Consider the following 14840-nt stretch of genomic DNA (forward strand, 5'->3'; position numbering starts at 1 on the left):
CACCGCGTTTCAGCAGTGACAGAACTCAGATGAAAAACCATTTTCCTGCAGATGAGGTCACGGACTGTAAGCTAAATAGATAATAACAGCTAAAATGTGGGCTAGATGGAATGGAAAATGAAGACTAGATGTTGCAGACAGACGATTATTCAGATATTTGTGAGACGGTGGAAGGTGATGGAGACGGCGAGGGGAGGATTGTGATTATTGTAATGGGTTGGCAGCATTGAAGTGGATCATGACACCACATGAAGCTTAATTAGGATGGGAAGTGATGCCTTCATAACTAAAGAAGTGGGGATTGAAAGGGTGCTTCTAAGAATTCCTTACACTCACCATGTCAACTCTTTCTCAACAGAGAGCATGCTACGGACAGCGTCCAGCCCCGACAGCCTGCGTTCCCGAACCCCTATGATTACCCCAGATCTGGAAAGCGGTACAAAGCTCTGGCACCTAGTCAAGAACCATGATCACCTGGACCAACGTGAGGGAGACAGAGGGAGCAAGATGGTGTCTGAAATTTATCTCACCCGCTTATTGGCAACAAAGGTAAACATTTTATTTTTTTATAATATAATGTTCTAACCCTTATTTATTTGTTAATTCATCGCAATTCTCTTGTAGTGCAGTAAAGAAAAAACCTGGGTAACATGAATTTAGTGCAATTAAATATGTTTTGCTTTTTGCCTTGGAAGGAATGTATATCTGCAGATATATTTACAGGTAGCTAGACCATATTGGCTACATCGAAATGGTTTCACAATAATTGCATCACAATATAGAAGCGTTTTGATTGTAAATACTAGTTGAAGTCCTGATTTCATGCATCTGCACAACAAATAACCCACTGTGAAGTCTGGGCATTACTTAAGTATGAGAAACTCCATTAGGAACTGGGGCCAATGATCAGGTATAAGGAACTTTGCTATGAGCTACAGTGGGGGTGGATGACTTTGGAACTAGTGCAATCACTGAGGTGCAGTGGCCTTCAGTAGGAACTAGGTCCATCACTGAGGTGCAGTGATCTTTAGTAGGAACTAGAACCATCACTGAGGTGCAGTAGAATTCTTTAGAAACTAGGGCCATTGCTGAGGTGCAGTGATCTTTAGTAGGAACTAGAGCCATCACTAAGGTGGGGTGGACTTCTTTAGGAACTAGGTCCATCACTGAGGTGCAGTTATCTTCAGTAGAAACTAGAGCCATCTCCGAAGTGCGGTGGACTTCTTTAGGAACCTAGGGCCTTCACCGAGGTGCAGTGATCCTTAGTAGGAACTAGATCCATCACTGAGGTGAGGTGGATTCTTTAGGGCCATCACTGAGGTGCTGTTATCTTCAGTAGAAACTAGAACCATCACCGAGGTGCGGTGGACTTCTTTATGAACTAGGGCATGGGTGCTCAACCTGTGGCTCTCCAGCTGTTGCGGAACTACAATTCCCATGAAGCATTGCAAGCCGCTGACAGGTACAAGCATGTCTCCCAAAGGCTGAGGCATTATGGGAATTGTAGTTTTGCAACAGCTGGAGAGCCACAGGTTGAGCACCCATGAACTAGGGCCTTCACTGAGGTGCAGTGATCCTTAGTAGGAACTAGATCCATCACTGAGGTGAGGTGGATTATTTAGGGACTAGGGAAGTGATGGCAAACCTTGGCACCCCAGATGTTTTGAAACTACATTTCCCATGATGCCCATGCACTCTGAAGTGTAGTTGAGCATCATGGGAAATGGAGTTTCAAAACATCTGGGGTGCCAAGGTTTGCCATCACTGCACTAGGGCCATCGCTGAAGTGCAGTGATCTTCAGTAGGAACTAGAGCCATCACTGAGGTGCAGTTATCTTCAGTAGAAACTAGAACCATCGCCGAGGTGCGGTGGACTTCTTTATGAACTAAGGCCATCGCTGAGGTGCAGTGATCCTTAGTAGGAACTAGGTCCATCACTGAGGTGAGGTGGATTCTTTAGGGCCATCACTGAGGTGCAGTTATCTTCAGTAGAAACTAGAACCATCACCGAGGTGCGGTGGACTTCTTTATGAACTAGGGCCTTCACTGAGGTGCAGTGATCCTTAGTAGGAACTAGATCCATCACTGAGGTGAGGTGGATTATTTAGGGACTAAGGAAGTGATGGCAAACCTTGGCACCCCAGATGTTTTGAAACTACATTTCCCATGATGCCCATGCACTCTGAAGTGTAGTTGAGCATCATGGGAAATGGAGTTTCAAAACATCTGGGGTGCCAAGGTTTGCCATCACTGCACTAGGGCCATCGCTGAAGTGCAGTGATCTTCAGTAGGAACTAGAGCCATCACTGAGGTGCAGTTATCTTCAGTAGAAACTAGAACCATCGCCGAGGTGCGGTGGACTTCTTTATGAACTAAGGCCATCGCTGAGGTGCAGTGATCCTTAGTAGGAACTAGGTCCATCACTGAGGTGAGGTGGATTTCTTTAGGGACTAATCGCTGAGGTGCAGTTATCTTCTGTAGGAACTAGGTCCATCACTGCGGTGCAGTGGACTTCTTTGTGAACTAAGGCCATCACTGAGGTGCAGTGGACTTCCTTAGAAACTAGGACCATCACTAAGGTGCAGTGAACTTATGTAGGAACTAGGACAATCACTTTGAGGTACAAAGATGTCCTCTGGGGCCATCGCCGTGATACATGGAACTCTGCTAGGTGCTAAAGGAGTTACTGAGGCACAAGGACCTTTGCTAAAATCGAATGCCATCACTGATGTCCAAGGAACTTCGCAAGGGCACTCTAGACCCTTTTAATAAGGTATAAGAAACCCTGCTAGGAACTAGGACCATAATTATTTTAAAGAAACTCGGATAAGAACTAGTCCATGAATGAGGTATACATAATCCACAGAGATCTAGGCCTATCACTGAGGCATGAGAACCTCTGCAATGAATTAGGACCATCGCTGAGGCTTAAGGCCTCATGAATCAGTGTAAATATATATTTCTTCATGATGTCCCCAATTCCTAGTGATCTGATGAGCTCCAGCAGAAAAAAAAAACAGCTGTCAAGAAAGCAGACTGATTACATTTTTGCATGCCTCTTGTTGACAAAGCAAAAGCAGGCCCCTGCGTCCTCCTGCTAACGCACAGCCAATTTCCCACGGTGCCCCGGTGATTGGCGTTATAATTTAGCCGCTTCCCTGGATCAGCAGAAAGGAAGTCAGAAGAGAGGGAGTTGCAGGCTTTACAGCAGCAAATCGATGGGTTATGACACAAATTAACCGCTATTGTTTCGTAATGGCCGTATATGAATAAAAAGGAATCCATAAGAGGTTCTTTCAATAAACCCCCAGCCGTTGTTAAGACATTATGAAAGCCCACATTAATTGCAGGTACTGTAAATATCGTTGTGTTATTTATATCCGCTCGTCTCATACGTTTCGGGCCTCGGTTAGCGGGATATATATTTATTTAACAGGGAGCAGTATTTACGGTTTGCTTATGGATATTAATGGCTATAGGAAAGATTAATTCTTCCTTTAATGAGCTTTTCTGCGGACTCTGAACCTTCAGCAAATCTTCCTCGCTACATAACGTCTCCACGAGTGTAATAACTTGTAAGTCTACAGGGAATCTGCTCGCGCAACAACAAAATTAATTGCGAACGCGGGAGGAAATATTTAGGCGTATTCTGAAGGATTCCCGTTGTATTTGTAGTGCTCCCATAGGAAATACATGCTTTTATTCCCTTGCTGTGGATTCTGGTGCGTTTTATCTCTGCAATGGAAGGATAATATAAAAAGCCTTATTGCTGCCATTTCGACTTATAGATGGATGTAAAGGCATCCTGGGGATGGTACTGTTTACTCTTGCAAGCGCGCATTTGTAACACTATTTTGAAATTTGTTCAAAGCGCACCTCAGAGCATGCTGCCTCGTAGGATGGTAGGGAGTGTAGTCATGACTCTTTTATTATTTATATGTAGGTTTTTAATGTATTTTGGATGTGTGGTGCTAAGCTTTGCCACCTGAAACGCTAAGCTTTGCTTATCGGAACATGAAGTTGTAAAGAACATTATGGCAGTGTTAAGTATCAGTCAAGTTTTGATTCGGTGAACTTGTCACACCTCTCTCTCTCGAGAATCTCTCAACCTAACTTCCCAATGCTGTCCTAGAAATAGACAAGCTCCATGGAAATGTGTAGAACTTATAATGCAGTGCTACTACTTCCCAAACACTCAGCGGGCTGGACTACCGGTGCTCAGGAACAGGCTGCTGTAGCCTTAAGGCCCATACACACGATCAGACTTTTTAACAACAACAGTGAGTGAGTAACTTGTATAGCGCTACAAATGCAAACCAAATCGCCTCAAGGCGCTTTTTGCATCCAGTGCCATCCTGTGTATTCAGAAGAGGTGTGTCTTAAGTTTTTTTTCTGAAGGCCCGATGGTTTTCTTCCATGCCGATGTCCGTGGGTAGAGCGTTCTATAGCCGTGGTCCTTGGACTGTCCGACGGATGTGTTTTATCAGACAATCTGACCGTCTGTATGCTCCATCGGACAATTGTTTGTTTTTTCAATGGACAAATGTTCGCTGTGAATGCTCTTAAACTTTCCGACAACAAATGTCCGATGGAGGCTAATCCGATTGTGTGTACACAAGTCCATCGGACTAAAATCCAAAGTTCAAATGAGCATGCTCAGAACCAATGCTAAACATCAGGCAACAATAGCAGAAGTTGCCTAAAGGGTGGCGGTAAAGAGCTGAAAAAACACGTAATGTGGTGAATGTTGCTGAAAAAGTTCTGCCGTGTGTATGCAGAACAAGTTCACGACCAACGCCCCTTCGGACAAAAATCCACGGAAAAGTCAGATGGAAGTCTGATCGTGTGTACGAGGCTTTAGATGCACTTGATCAATGAGAGAAGCCGGCAACATAGTACTGGATAGTAAAATGTAGACTTTATTAAACAGTAGGGTGGAACACAGCCAACAAAGTCTGAAACGCGTTGATGTCTATGTATTCCACCCTACTGTTTAATAAAGCCTGACGTTTACTGTCAAGTACCCTGTTGCTCGTTTCTCCTGTGGTTTCAGTAGAACCAAAGATCAATACAATACTCTTATGGATCCAGTAGAACCAAAGATACACTCGTTTGATATCTTATTAGTCCTTGTTGTAATGTTTTGTTTTTGTTTTTTTTGCATGGGGCAGCCTTATTTTCCATTATAAAAGCAGGTTCTCCTACTCTCACAATGCAGTTCTATGAGTTGGCAGGTTCATTGAAAACCAGACACTCCCTGTGTAGGTGATATCTCAACATGTAAGGGCACTTCAGTAATTTCACTGAACCACTGAGAGCTCCCTCTAGTGGCTAGTCTACAAGTCTTTATGGCAAAATGTGGAATAACAAGCTTCTAAAATGTGAAGTTCATATAAAAAATTACTTGACTTTGACTAAGCTCAATTTAATGCAGACATCGGGAGATGCATATTCCTTTCTTCCTTTCCCCATGGCTCTGTTCAGCTTCTTGAATTGTAAGAGAAGCCTCCAACAGGCCATGTTTTCATTTTCTTTGCACAGCAGCTTTAAATCATAATCAATGACATGGTATTATTAAGAGCTATTTTATCTAATGGAAGTTCCCAAAACATGGCCCATTGGGCATACTTAGAACTGAGGTTGAGAACCACTGGTGTAGCTGACACAGGACAATGTATTCCCCTGGGATAATGCTGCTTGCCCCAGTGCTGCCATATGCTCCTCCCTACCCAACGATATTGGGTAATTCCTTCAGCTCCCAATGCTGAACGGAACCGCGGAGGAGTGAAAGGTGCTGGGTAAGGAGGGGTTAAAGCAAACCTGATAATTCAAACTCCATGCTCACAAAACTAAACAATGCTGTCCCATTAGCTTGTGAATCTCTGATGCACAACATTCACTTGTATTGTTTTCTCTCCTCGACTCGGGTAATGTTTATCTCCAGCATGTGCACAGTGAAGGGACAGCTTCCTTTTATATGGAGATGAGGGAGTAATTGCTTATCAGTCACACACCTTTTCCAACCTGTTGGAAGATCTTTGTAAGCGAAAACGAGCACTGCTGACTCAATGGTGCTCGTTATCATTTGGCTTCTGTGTTTATAGTCCATTGTTCTTTAATGGCAACCTTAAAAAAAAATGCTATCATTTATTTACTTATTTTACCTCAATGTGAAAGAGGGGGAGGAATCTATTTTGTTAACTTAAAAAAAGATGTAGATCTCTCTCGCTCTCTCTCTATATATATATATATATATATATATATATATATATATAAATAAGTGATTGCGTCTCAGGCACCAGACAGCCAATAAAGAGCACCTGTCTTAGTACAGATGCCATAAATTCTAAGGAATCTTTTAAAGGATGAGTTCACCTTTTGAGGGCTCTTTCACACGGGCGGACCATATATCCGCTTTTTCATCCATCCGTGTAAGGATTAAAAAGGGACATACATTGGTCCCTATGAGATTGTGGGTGTCAGCGGATGAACAAGAATGACAACAGCTGCAATATGCCTGTCCTGATAGATCCCCACCTCATCACTGGGTAGACCTCAAAACACATACAGATCCAGTAGTGTCCTCCATCGCACCGCTTCTGTGTACTGTGCCATCATCTTCATCCATGAGGACTGAAGGCCATTGCCCCCTTTCCAAGTCCCATTTTCTTCCTTTCAACTCCCTACTTTTCCTTTTACTACTTATTACTAACATGACAACACCTGGCCATGCCATCTGGATCAACCTGTTGTGTATACGGCCACTTAGCCTTGCCCGTCTGTGGCTTGGGAGGGTGAAGTTCCACTTTGTCTGTGTAAGGCAATTCAATGAGCGGGCCATAGAACCTTTGTAATACATTTTGAGACAACTTGATGAAAGAACATGCTCCTAGCAAGGGGCGATGTTATCATGAAGGTTACACAGGTACATAGTTAAGACACACAAGTTTAACCAACAGGGGGAAAAAAATTACACAAATCGAAAACCTCCATATACACAATTCTATACCTATACCAGAGGAAGGCAAAGCCTGATCAAATTTGCTCCAGCAGGGAAAAATTCTTCCTGATCCCCCGAGAGGCAATCCGATATTCCCTGGATCAACTTTACTTATAATTATTCGTATCCAGTTTTATTGTATGCATTTCGGGGCTAGATGATAAAATATGTGGTGGTGACACCAAGGTTAAGTTTGGAGTAATTCTTTGAAGAAGGTACAAATAAATCAGACATTCAGATTCCGGGTCTCGTGTTTCAATCGCACATCGTAGAACAATGATTACATCCAGTTGGTTGCTCTAGGTGTATCCTGTGATCTCATTGCTGTAAATCCTCATGGTTCTTGTTTCTCATCTCCAGGGCACTCTCCAGAAGTTCGTAGATGATTTGTTTGAAACCATATTTAGCACGGCACATCGCGGCAGCGCACTACCTCTCGCCATCAAATATATGTTCGACTTTCTGGATGAGCAGGCGGATAAGCACCAAATCACAGATTACGATGTGCGGCACACATGGAAAAGTAATTGGTAAGTGACCTTCACTTTGGTTTCATGTTGCTTATTGGAGACTGGTGACTTCCCCAAGGAGGTACTCAGTCATTAAACTTATGTAATTGGTTACAGCCCTGAATTGAAGTTTTAAACTTGCAGTCCCAGCTGCTTTGGGGTTACCATGTGGGTGGGATGCTCTTGGCTCAGACCATACAGTCTCTACTCCTGCTCTTACAGTAAGATACATAAAAACACCTAAGCCTACATCCAGTGTGGATTGTTAACCAAATAACGCATTAAATAAGTGAAGACAAAGAAAAACCATTACGGTTTAGTACCAAATTACCTGCTTTGCCTGAAGTACCCTTTCAAGCTTCTCTCCCCCCTCAGAAGTCATTGATGGTTGCCATAGTAGATTTTTGGAATAAAAGCAGCTTTACAGGTTAATTTTACAGAAAAGTTTTCCCATCTACCATCTTCACTCTGAAAGACTCTTCCTGTAACTTTCATCTTTAAAAAATGTTATTTTCTCAGCAAGGTCAGAGTGATATTTCTGCAGTCTGTAGCTTTACTCCTTTCCAGCTCAGTGTCTCTTCAGGCAGAGCCCCCCTTTACCCACTTTCACCTTTACTTGGTGATACAGCTGGGACTTCCCCTCCCTGTGTTCCGGATGCGCCGACTGCATTTTGCCGGCAATCCCTCTGTTTCCAGCCAGCGGGACATCCCTTTATATGACATTTGTAATATGGCAGATAAATTGCTTTTCTATGGTTCGGCGGCTGGCAGCAATTAGCAGCGGTGGCTAGGGAAATGCATATATACTTATCTTAACCCATCAGTAGATACGAGCAGCGACTTTACTTTTACCGGGAAATTACCAATGACATCCAGGGGTTGCTGAGTAAAATATGAAAGACATTAGCCAGGTTGCAAGAGGAGACCTTGATCTCATCAGTGAAGTGATACAAAAGGTGTTACCGTATAAATCATCATATTGTTCATGCGTTCTGATTATATGAAAAAAAAACTTTTACGTTTTGAACTTAAACAGACATGGCCTTGGGCTGCCTAGAGATGGAGAGTCTTGTGTGAATAATAAAGAGAATCTTCTATAGCAAAGGATAAAGACCCGCTCACAGAGAAATGTTCTAATAAGTTGGCAACCTCCCAGCTCAGTAATGAGTCTCACCGTCCGAGATGCTCATCGTCACCCTTAGGCCTGTTTCAGACGAGCTTCAGTTTGTATAGGAGCAGTGTGAACAGCAAGCTTTGACTAAGCATTTGCACAGCTTTTAAAGTGGTTGACAAAAACCCTCTGTGCAACTTGTACCTATAGGTACTGTAAATATCTCCTAAACCCGCCGCCATTTAGGAGATATTTACCTTGTCGTGCGCCGATAAGGTTATCGGCGCATGCTCTGTGAAGAATCGGCCCTCCAAGCCGTTTCTACGCTGTCAAGTGCTGTGACTGACGGCTCCCATGTGCATGTGTGGGAGTGACGTCGCACGACTTCTGCCAGTCACAGAGCCGGAGTCCATGGCCCCGGAAGGAAGATGGGTGCGGGGACAGGGCTGGCTTTGTTTGCAGGTAAGTGCCACATAATGGGCTAGCAATGTACATACATTATTTTAACAAAGCAACATATAGTTTTTTAGACCAAGGTGAGGTGGCGCGTTTCCAATAAGGAAGTGACTGCTCTGGGCTTCAACAAAATGGTGGCCTCCAGCAATCAGAAATGGGAACTGCTGGAGGCAATTTACAGCACATGCTAATTTTGGTAGCATAATTATTAATGTGGAGTGTATGTTCCTTTTGTTAAAGATCATTATTGTTATCAAACTGTTATGGGTGAAGTTCTGCTTTAAAATATGGTTTTCCCTTTTCAGTTTACCCCTGAGGTTCTGGGTCAATGTCATCAAGAACCCTCAGTTTGTGTTCGACATCCACAAGAACAGCATCACGGATGCCTGCCTCTCAGTGGTTGCCCAGACCTTCATGGACTCTTGTTCTACGTCAGAGCACAAGTTGGGCAAAGATTCTCCCAGTAACAAGCTGCTTTATGCCAAGGACATACCCAACTACAAGAGCTGGGTGGAGAGGTAAGTGGATTTTCGCGATGTTACAGCATTTTAATATAGAGGCAGCACAGTGATTAAGTCGTTAGCACTTACGTTTGTCGTTGGTTTCGAATCCTAACCACGGCACTACCTGGTTGGAGTTTGCATGTTCTCCCTGTATCTGCGTGGGTTTCCTCTGGGTACTTTGGTCTCCTCCCACCCTCCGGAGACCTGCTGGTAGGTTAATTGGCCCTAGTATATGTATGAATGTGAATTGGGGACCTTAGATTTTAAACTCTCTGAGGACAGGGACTCATGTCTGGAACACAGGAACCCCAAACAGAACTTCTTCCAATAATGAAGGTGCTAGGCTCTTAGACCGAAGCACCAGAAGCCGGCTTCGTTCTAAGAGCCTAGCACCTTTATTATTGGAAGAAGTTCTGTTTGGGGTTCCTGTGTTACAATCCTGTGGACGGAGACCACGGCCGGGCGTTGTGTTAACGCTGGTTAAGCTTGCCCTTCTGGTAAGCGGCTTTCCATTAGGTGGCGGGCTCTCACGTTTTCCAAGATTCACAGTGGTGGCATTCGTCATGTTTATGGATACACATTGAGACTTATCCATTGCACTTTGGGACATTATTTATTATTTTTCATCACCCCAACTATTCCGGTTGTTGGTTTAATATTGCTGGCGCAGTTTTTTCTGTCTATTTATTCTGTGTTTATACCACCTAACTGCAGCCCTTTTTTTTATCTATTTCCTATTTATTGTTGGTTTAGGATAGCACAGTTTTTTTGTACTATAGTATTGACTAAATGCTATAATTGCTTCTTTCAGGTATTATGCTGACATCGCCAAAATGCCCGTAATAAGCGACCAGGATATGAGTGCATACCTGGCGGAGCAATCAAGGCTACACCTGAGCCAGTTCAACAGCATGAGTGCCCTACATGAAATATACTCCTACATCACTAAGTACAGAGACGAGGTGAGCACCAATTGTGGGATCTATAAAAACAATTATTGTTCTTACTGTTTTAGAGTTCCTGACCCCTGCCATAGCCATAGAAGGTCTTCCAGTGCCTGGGGGAGATATATATATTTAATAAGAAAAAACAGAGCTAAATTTTAAAGCAAACTATTTTTAAACATAAGACGATAAATCAAAGTCCATAATAGTCCGTGTGTCAACAATCTATTAAAAAAATTATAGCATTAGTGAATGTGCACGTGCAAACACACTCCATTAATCAAAAAGGTGCATACAAATAGCCACAGTTCATCTGTTAGCTGTATGTGCATTCACCTGCCAAAGAAGAGTCTCCACCACCATTGACAGAAGCCTCTTACCAAATGGGATGGACTATAACATTATAAATGGTCAAACACACTCTAGTTGAATGATCATCTCTTAGCTTCCTGGTAGGCACCAAGGAGCACACATGAAGTACATTAAAAACCTTGAATTTTTATCTAAATCCAATCTCTATACTCGTGTCACAAATACACCATGTAACATTGCGGTCTCATCACTCTATTAGGATAGCAATAGCAGGCTCATGGCTTACACCGGACTTCGACCTGCACTTGATGACGGCATGTCTAGGCCATATAGATATATATTTATTATAGAAGATGCAACAGGGAGTACAAGACCTCGCGTCAGGGGGGCAGAGCTGGAGGTCTCTAGGATGCTGGTTTAACCTTCCATTGTTAAAAAAATATGTTTAATTAAAACAAAGATTCTTGGATGTTATATATTGTAATATTTATGGCCAGTCCATGCTGTACGAACCTAGCTGGTATAGGCACACGGCTTTCTTTAGTGGACACAAGCTACCTATAATTGGTGGAGAGCCATGGACCCAAGTCTGGTCACTGACCTGCACTATGCAATAGAACTGCCAAAAAAAAAAGTCCTGTCACATCCAACCAGCATTCACACATAATAAAGGGCTGTGATCATGTGTTGACCCCCTCTGCACACTACTATAATTAGCTTCCTTCTATACCAGCTTGATAATAGTATTCAATTCATCATAGAGTAGAAAGAACATACGTGATCAAGTCAATCTGCAACCATCTAGCTTTCCATTTGGCGCCCGATTATTAACGGGCAATCCACAACCGTCGAAAAACATGTACAAGTAGCCGGTATCTCTAATTGACTGCCTCTGTGGCGTGCACATATACTAGGAACTGGACTTCTGTCATATTAGAGGGGATTGGGATACACACTGTCGTCTATATCCTCATTGAAGCTATACATGTTCTATTCAGTACAGTTGGTGTGAACTGACTTACAAAAGGTAGTCCAATCCTGAGATGGTAATTTTACTGTTACTTTGCTAAAAAATAAAAAAAATAAAAATACCAAGTTACACCCGTCAGACCATGTCCTCTTTAGCTTGGTTGAACTTTCATATTTAGTGTCATCAGCACAGGCATAATTCCTGCTATTAAGATGATGATAATTGTATTGGTAATTTATGAGTCAGTAATAGGTGTTGTGACAGCCACCAAATGTCAAAAGGGGCAGCAATTAGGAGTAAGCAAGGACATGATTATGCAGTTGGAGGGGGAGTGCTGATTGCTGCTGTCAGATCATATTGTATGAACATACAGGAGGGGGGGGCGGCGAGTTTCAGATACTTGCCGAAACTTGCTCAGGTCAGATGCACTTTAAAAAGTGATCCTGCTGCCAAAGACCATTCATTTCAATAAAGATATTCCCATATGATTATATGAAGATCTTTGCATGAAGGTATACAAAGTTTTGGTTAACTTTGTATCTTCTCAACATCACTCTCACCTGGTTTCCATTTGGGAGACAGGGAACGTGGGCTATATACCGTATTTATCGATGTATAACACGCACCCTAACTTCAAGAGGAAGTTTCAGGAAAATAACTTTCCACAGCCCCCTGCGTAACACGCAGACACAGTTTACCATCTATTTTCAGGGTAAAAAAAGTAAGTGTTATACGCCAATAAATACAGTAGCTTACTGCTTTCCATTCACCATAAACACAAATGACACAGCCCCGTCTCTCTGCTGGAATTAAAGTGGAACTAAAAGGTACAAGTACTTGCCAAAGTTCCAACAGGCCAATGCCAATGCCTCTTCTCCATGGGTTTTTATGGGTGCTTGTCTTTGGCTGTTTTGATTTGCTGGCACGGATGATGTAACTCATACGTGTGTGCGCGCCGCAGGGGATTGCAGGAAAGCACCCCATGTACAGTAAGTGTTTCTTGGTGATCTTCGCACCTTTTAAAGTGGTTCTAAAAGCAGAAGTTTGTTTTACCTTTTGTAAACCGGCAATAAAAAAAAAATGCAAGACAATGTGCTAGTATGTGTCGTTGCAGGAGCCATAGGCTGCTGTCAATCAGCCAGTGAGGAGGGGTTGGGGCAGAGCTGCACTCTGTGTGTCAATGGACACACAGAGTGTGGCTCAGGAGTGGCTTGCTATAGGGGCACTAAGCAGGGTGAGGGGAGAAGCCAGGAGCGAAGGTGGGGAACTTGAGAAGAGTAGGATTGAGGCTGCTCTGTGCAAAAGCACTACACAAAGCAGCATAGGCGTGCGCACATAGGGTGTAAGGTGTGCCTGGGCACACTCTAATCACCCTGTACTATGCAGATTCCCCCTGCTGCCTGGCTGCAGAGAAAGGGACTGGGGAATCTCTGTCCTCAGTCCCTTACTCTGTCTCAAAAGTTAGAAATCAGGGGTCTGTTTAGACCACTGATATTTCACCAAAGCCCCCAAACAGGGCTCCTAAAAAATAATAATAATAATAAAAAATAATAAAAATAAAATTGTAAAAAATAATAATAATACAAATAAAGATAAACTACTGACACTGATCTCTGCCCTGCTGACTTGCCCACTGCCATATATGGTATATTACACACGCATGTGTGTTTTAGCTTTGGTGTGCACACCCTAATGCAATAGGCTGCGCACACCTATGCAAAGCAGGCAAGTATAACATGTTTGTTATTTAATAAAAAAAAAAATACCTTTACAATTGCTTTAAGGACACAAACACCCCCCCCCTCCCAAATTGAACCCTGTTGAATGGTAATTTATCTGTCTATGCATGCACACCCTATTTTCCATTTGTTGTATCCTCAGCTGATCTTTGCTGTGCAGGTATTTTGTTAAATTACTACTACCCAAAAAATCTAAAAATATCTATTTTTTTTAAAGAAAGTCACTTTATTGTTGAATTCACATTGGTTCTAATATTTCTGTTGCAGATCTTAACCGCGCTGGAAAAAGACGAACAAGCGAGGAGGCAGCGGCTACGAAGTAAATTGGAACAAGTTATCGACACAATGTCGCAGAGCAGTTGAAGTCCATTATGGCCGCGCTCCAGGGTCTTGGTGGTAACGGAGTGAAACGAGGGACCGCTAAAACTTGACCACACTCCCAACGCATGTGGCCTTGACAAACCGACAGACTGCAAAACTGTTCTGGAACTATCTTGAAACACATGAACAAAAAAGAAAAAATCAAAAAAGAAAAAAAAAAAAAGCCTACATGTACATAAAATAATTTAGAGAACATTTCAAAGAATGACATAGAATCCTTTATAAACAGTTTTACGGACTCCTTAAAGTTCAGTACAAATAAAATATAGATTTAAGACCACGTCAGCTGCCTGTTCCAAGGGGAAGCCGGTGCTCATGGCGGAGGAAACGGATGAAGATGGAAGGACTGGACTTTGTACGACCTTCTAGAAGGCTGAAGAGACTTTCGCCCACCTCCTCCCTCCCCTGCATAGACAGGCAGCCGCTACGCCCTCAAAAAAAAAAAAAGAACCACCTCTCTCTCTCTATGGCTTTTTGCCACCTAGTGTTAAACTGCTATATTTGCACAATTTATTGAAATTTCGGGGTTTTTACAGAAATAAAAAAATAAATAAAAAAGCAATCGAGGAGAGAAAGATCTTTTGAAGGGTTTAAGGGCGTTCTGGAAGACGGAAGAAAAGCTTCAAGCGTGTCCCATGGATTTCCCAGCGAGAAGGACAAAATTATTCCAGAACCTTTCATATTTTTCTAGACTATATTATGTGCCATGTTTCATTTCAATGTTGTTTTAGTGAATAAAAATGCAAAAAAATGAATTTATGGAAAAATTAAGCTTTGCAAGTTGTTGGAATGAAAAGGATCAAACCACCGTCCAATTTTGAGGGGGTCCTGTGCTCAGAGATGGAGAGAGTATATAACGCATTTCAAGTTTTTTACTAAACCCCGTCTGTTACTTTGGAATGAATTGTGAGTTTT

At 42.7% G+C, this 14840-nt stretch overlaps 1 protein-coding gene across 3 annotated transcripts in view; it reads left to right on the plus strand.

The window, feature by feature from the left end:
- Positions 1 to 14101, plus strand: part of PLXNA1 (plexin A1) — a 460603-nt gene extending 446502 nt beyond the window's left edge. For all 3 annotated transcript variants that reach the window (XM_040358985.1, XM_040358987.1, XM_040358986.1), the window contains 5 exons: positions 359 to 549; positions 7361 to 7530; positions 9382 to 9594; positions 10391 to 10541; positions 13812 to 14101. In XM_040358985.1, coding sequence (XP_040214919.1) covers positions 359 to 549; positions 7361 to 7530; positions 9382 to 9594; positions 10391 to 10541; positions 13812 to 13907 — 821 coding nt within the window. In that variant the 3' untranslated portion in view covers positions 13908 to 14101. The remainder of the gene's footprint in view (positions 1 to 358; positions 550 to 7360; positions 7531 to 9381; positions 9595 to 10390; positions 10542 to 13811) is intronic.
- The last annotated feature ends 739 nt before the right edge of the window (positions 14102 to 14840 follow it).

The sequence above is a fragment of the Rana temporaria genome, chromosome 7 (assembly GCF_905171775.1).
Source record: "Rana temporaria chromosome 7, aRanTem1.1, whole genome shotgun sequence".
Taxonomy (NCBI): Eukaryota; Metazoa; Chordata; class Amphibia; order Anura; family Ranidae; genus Rana; species Rana temporaria.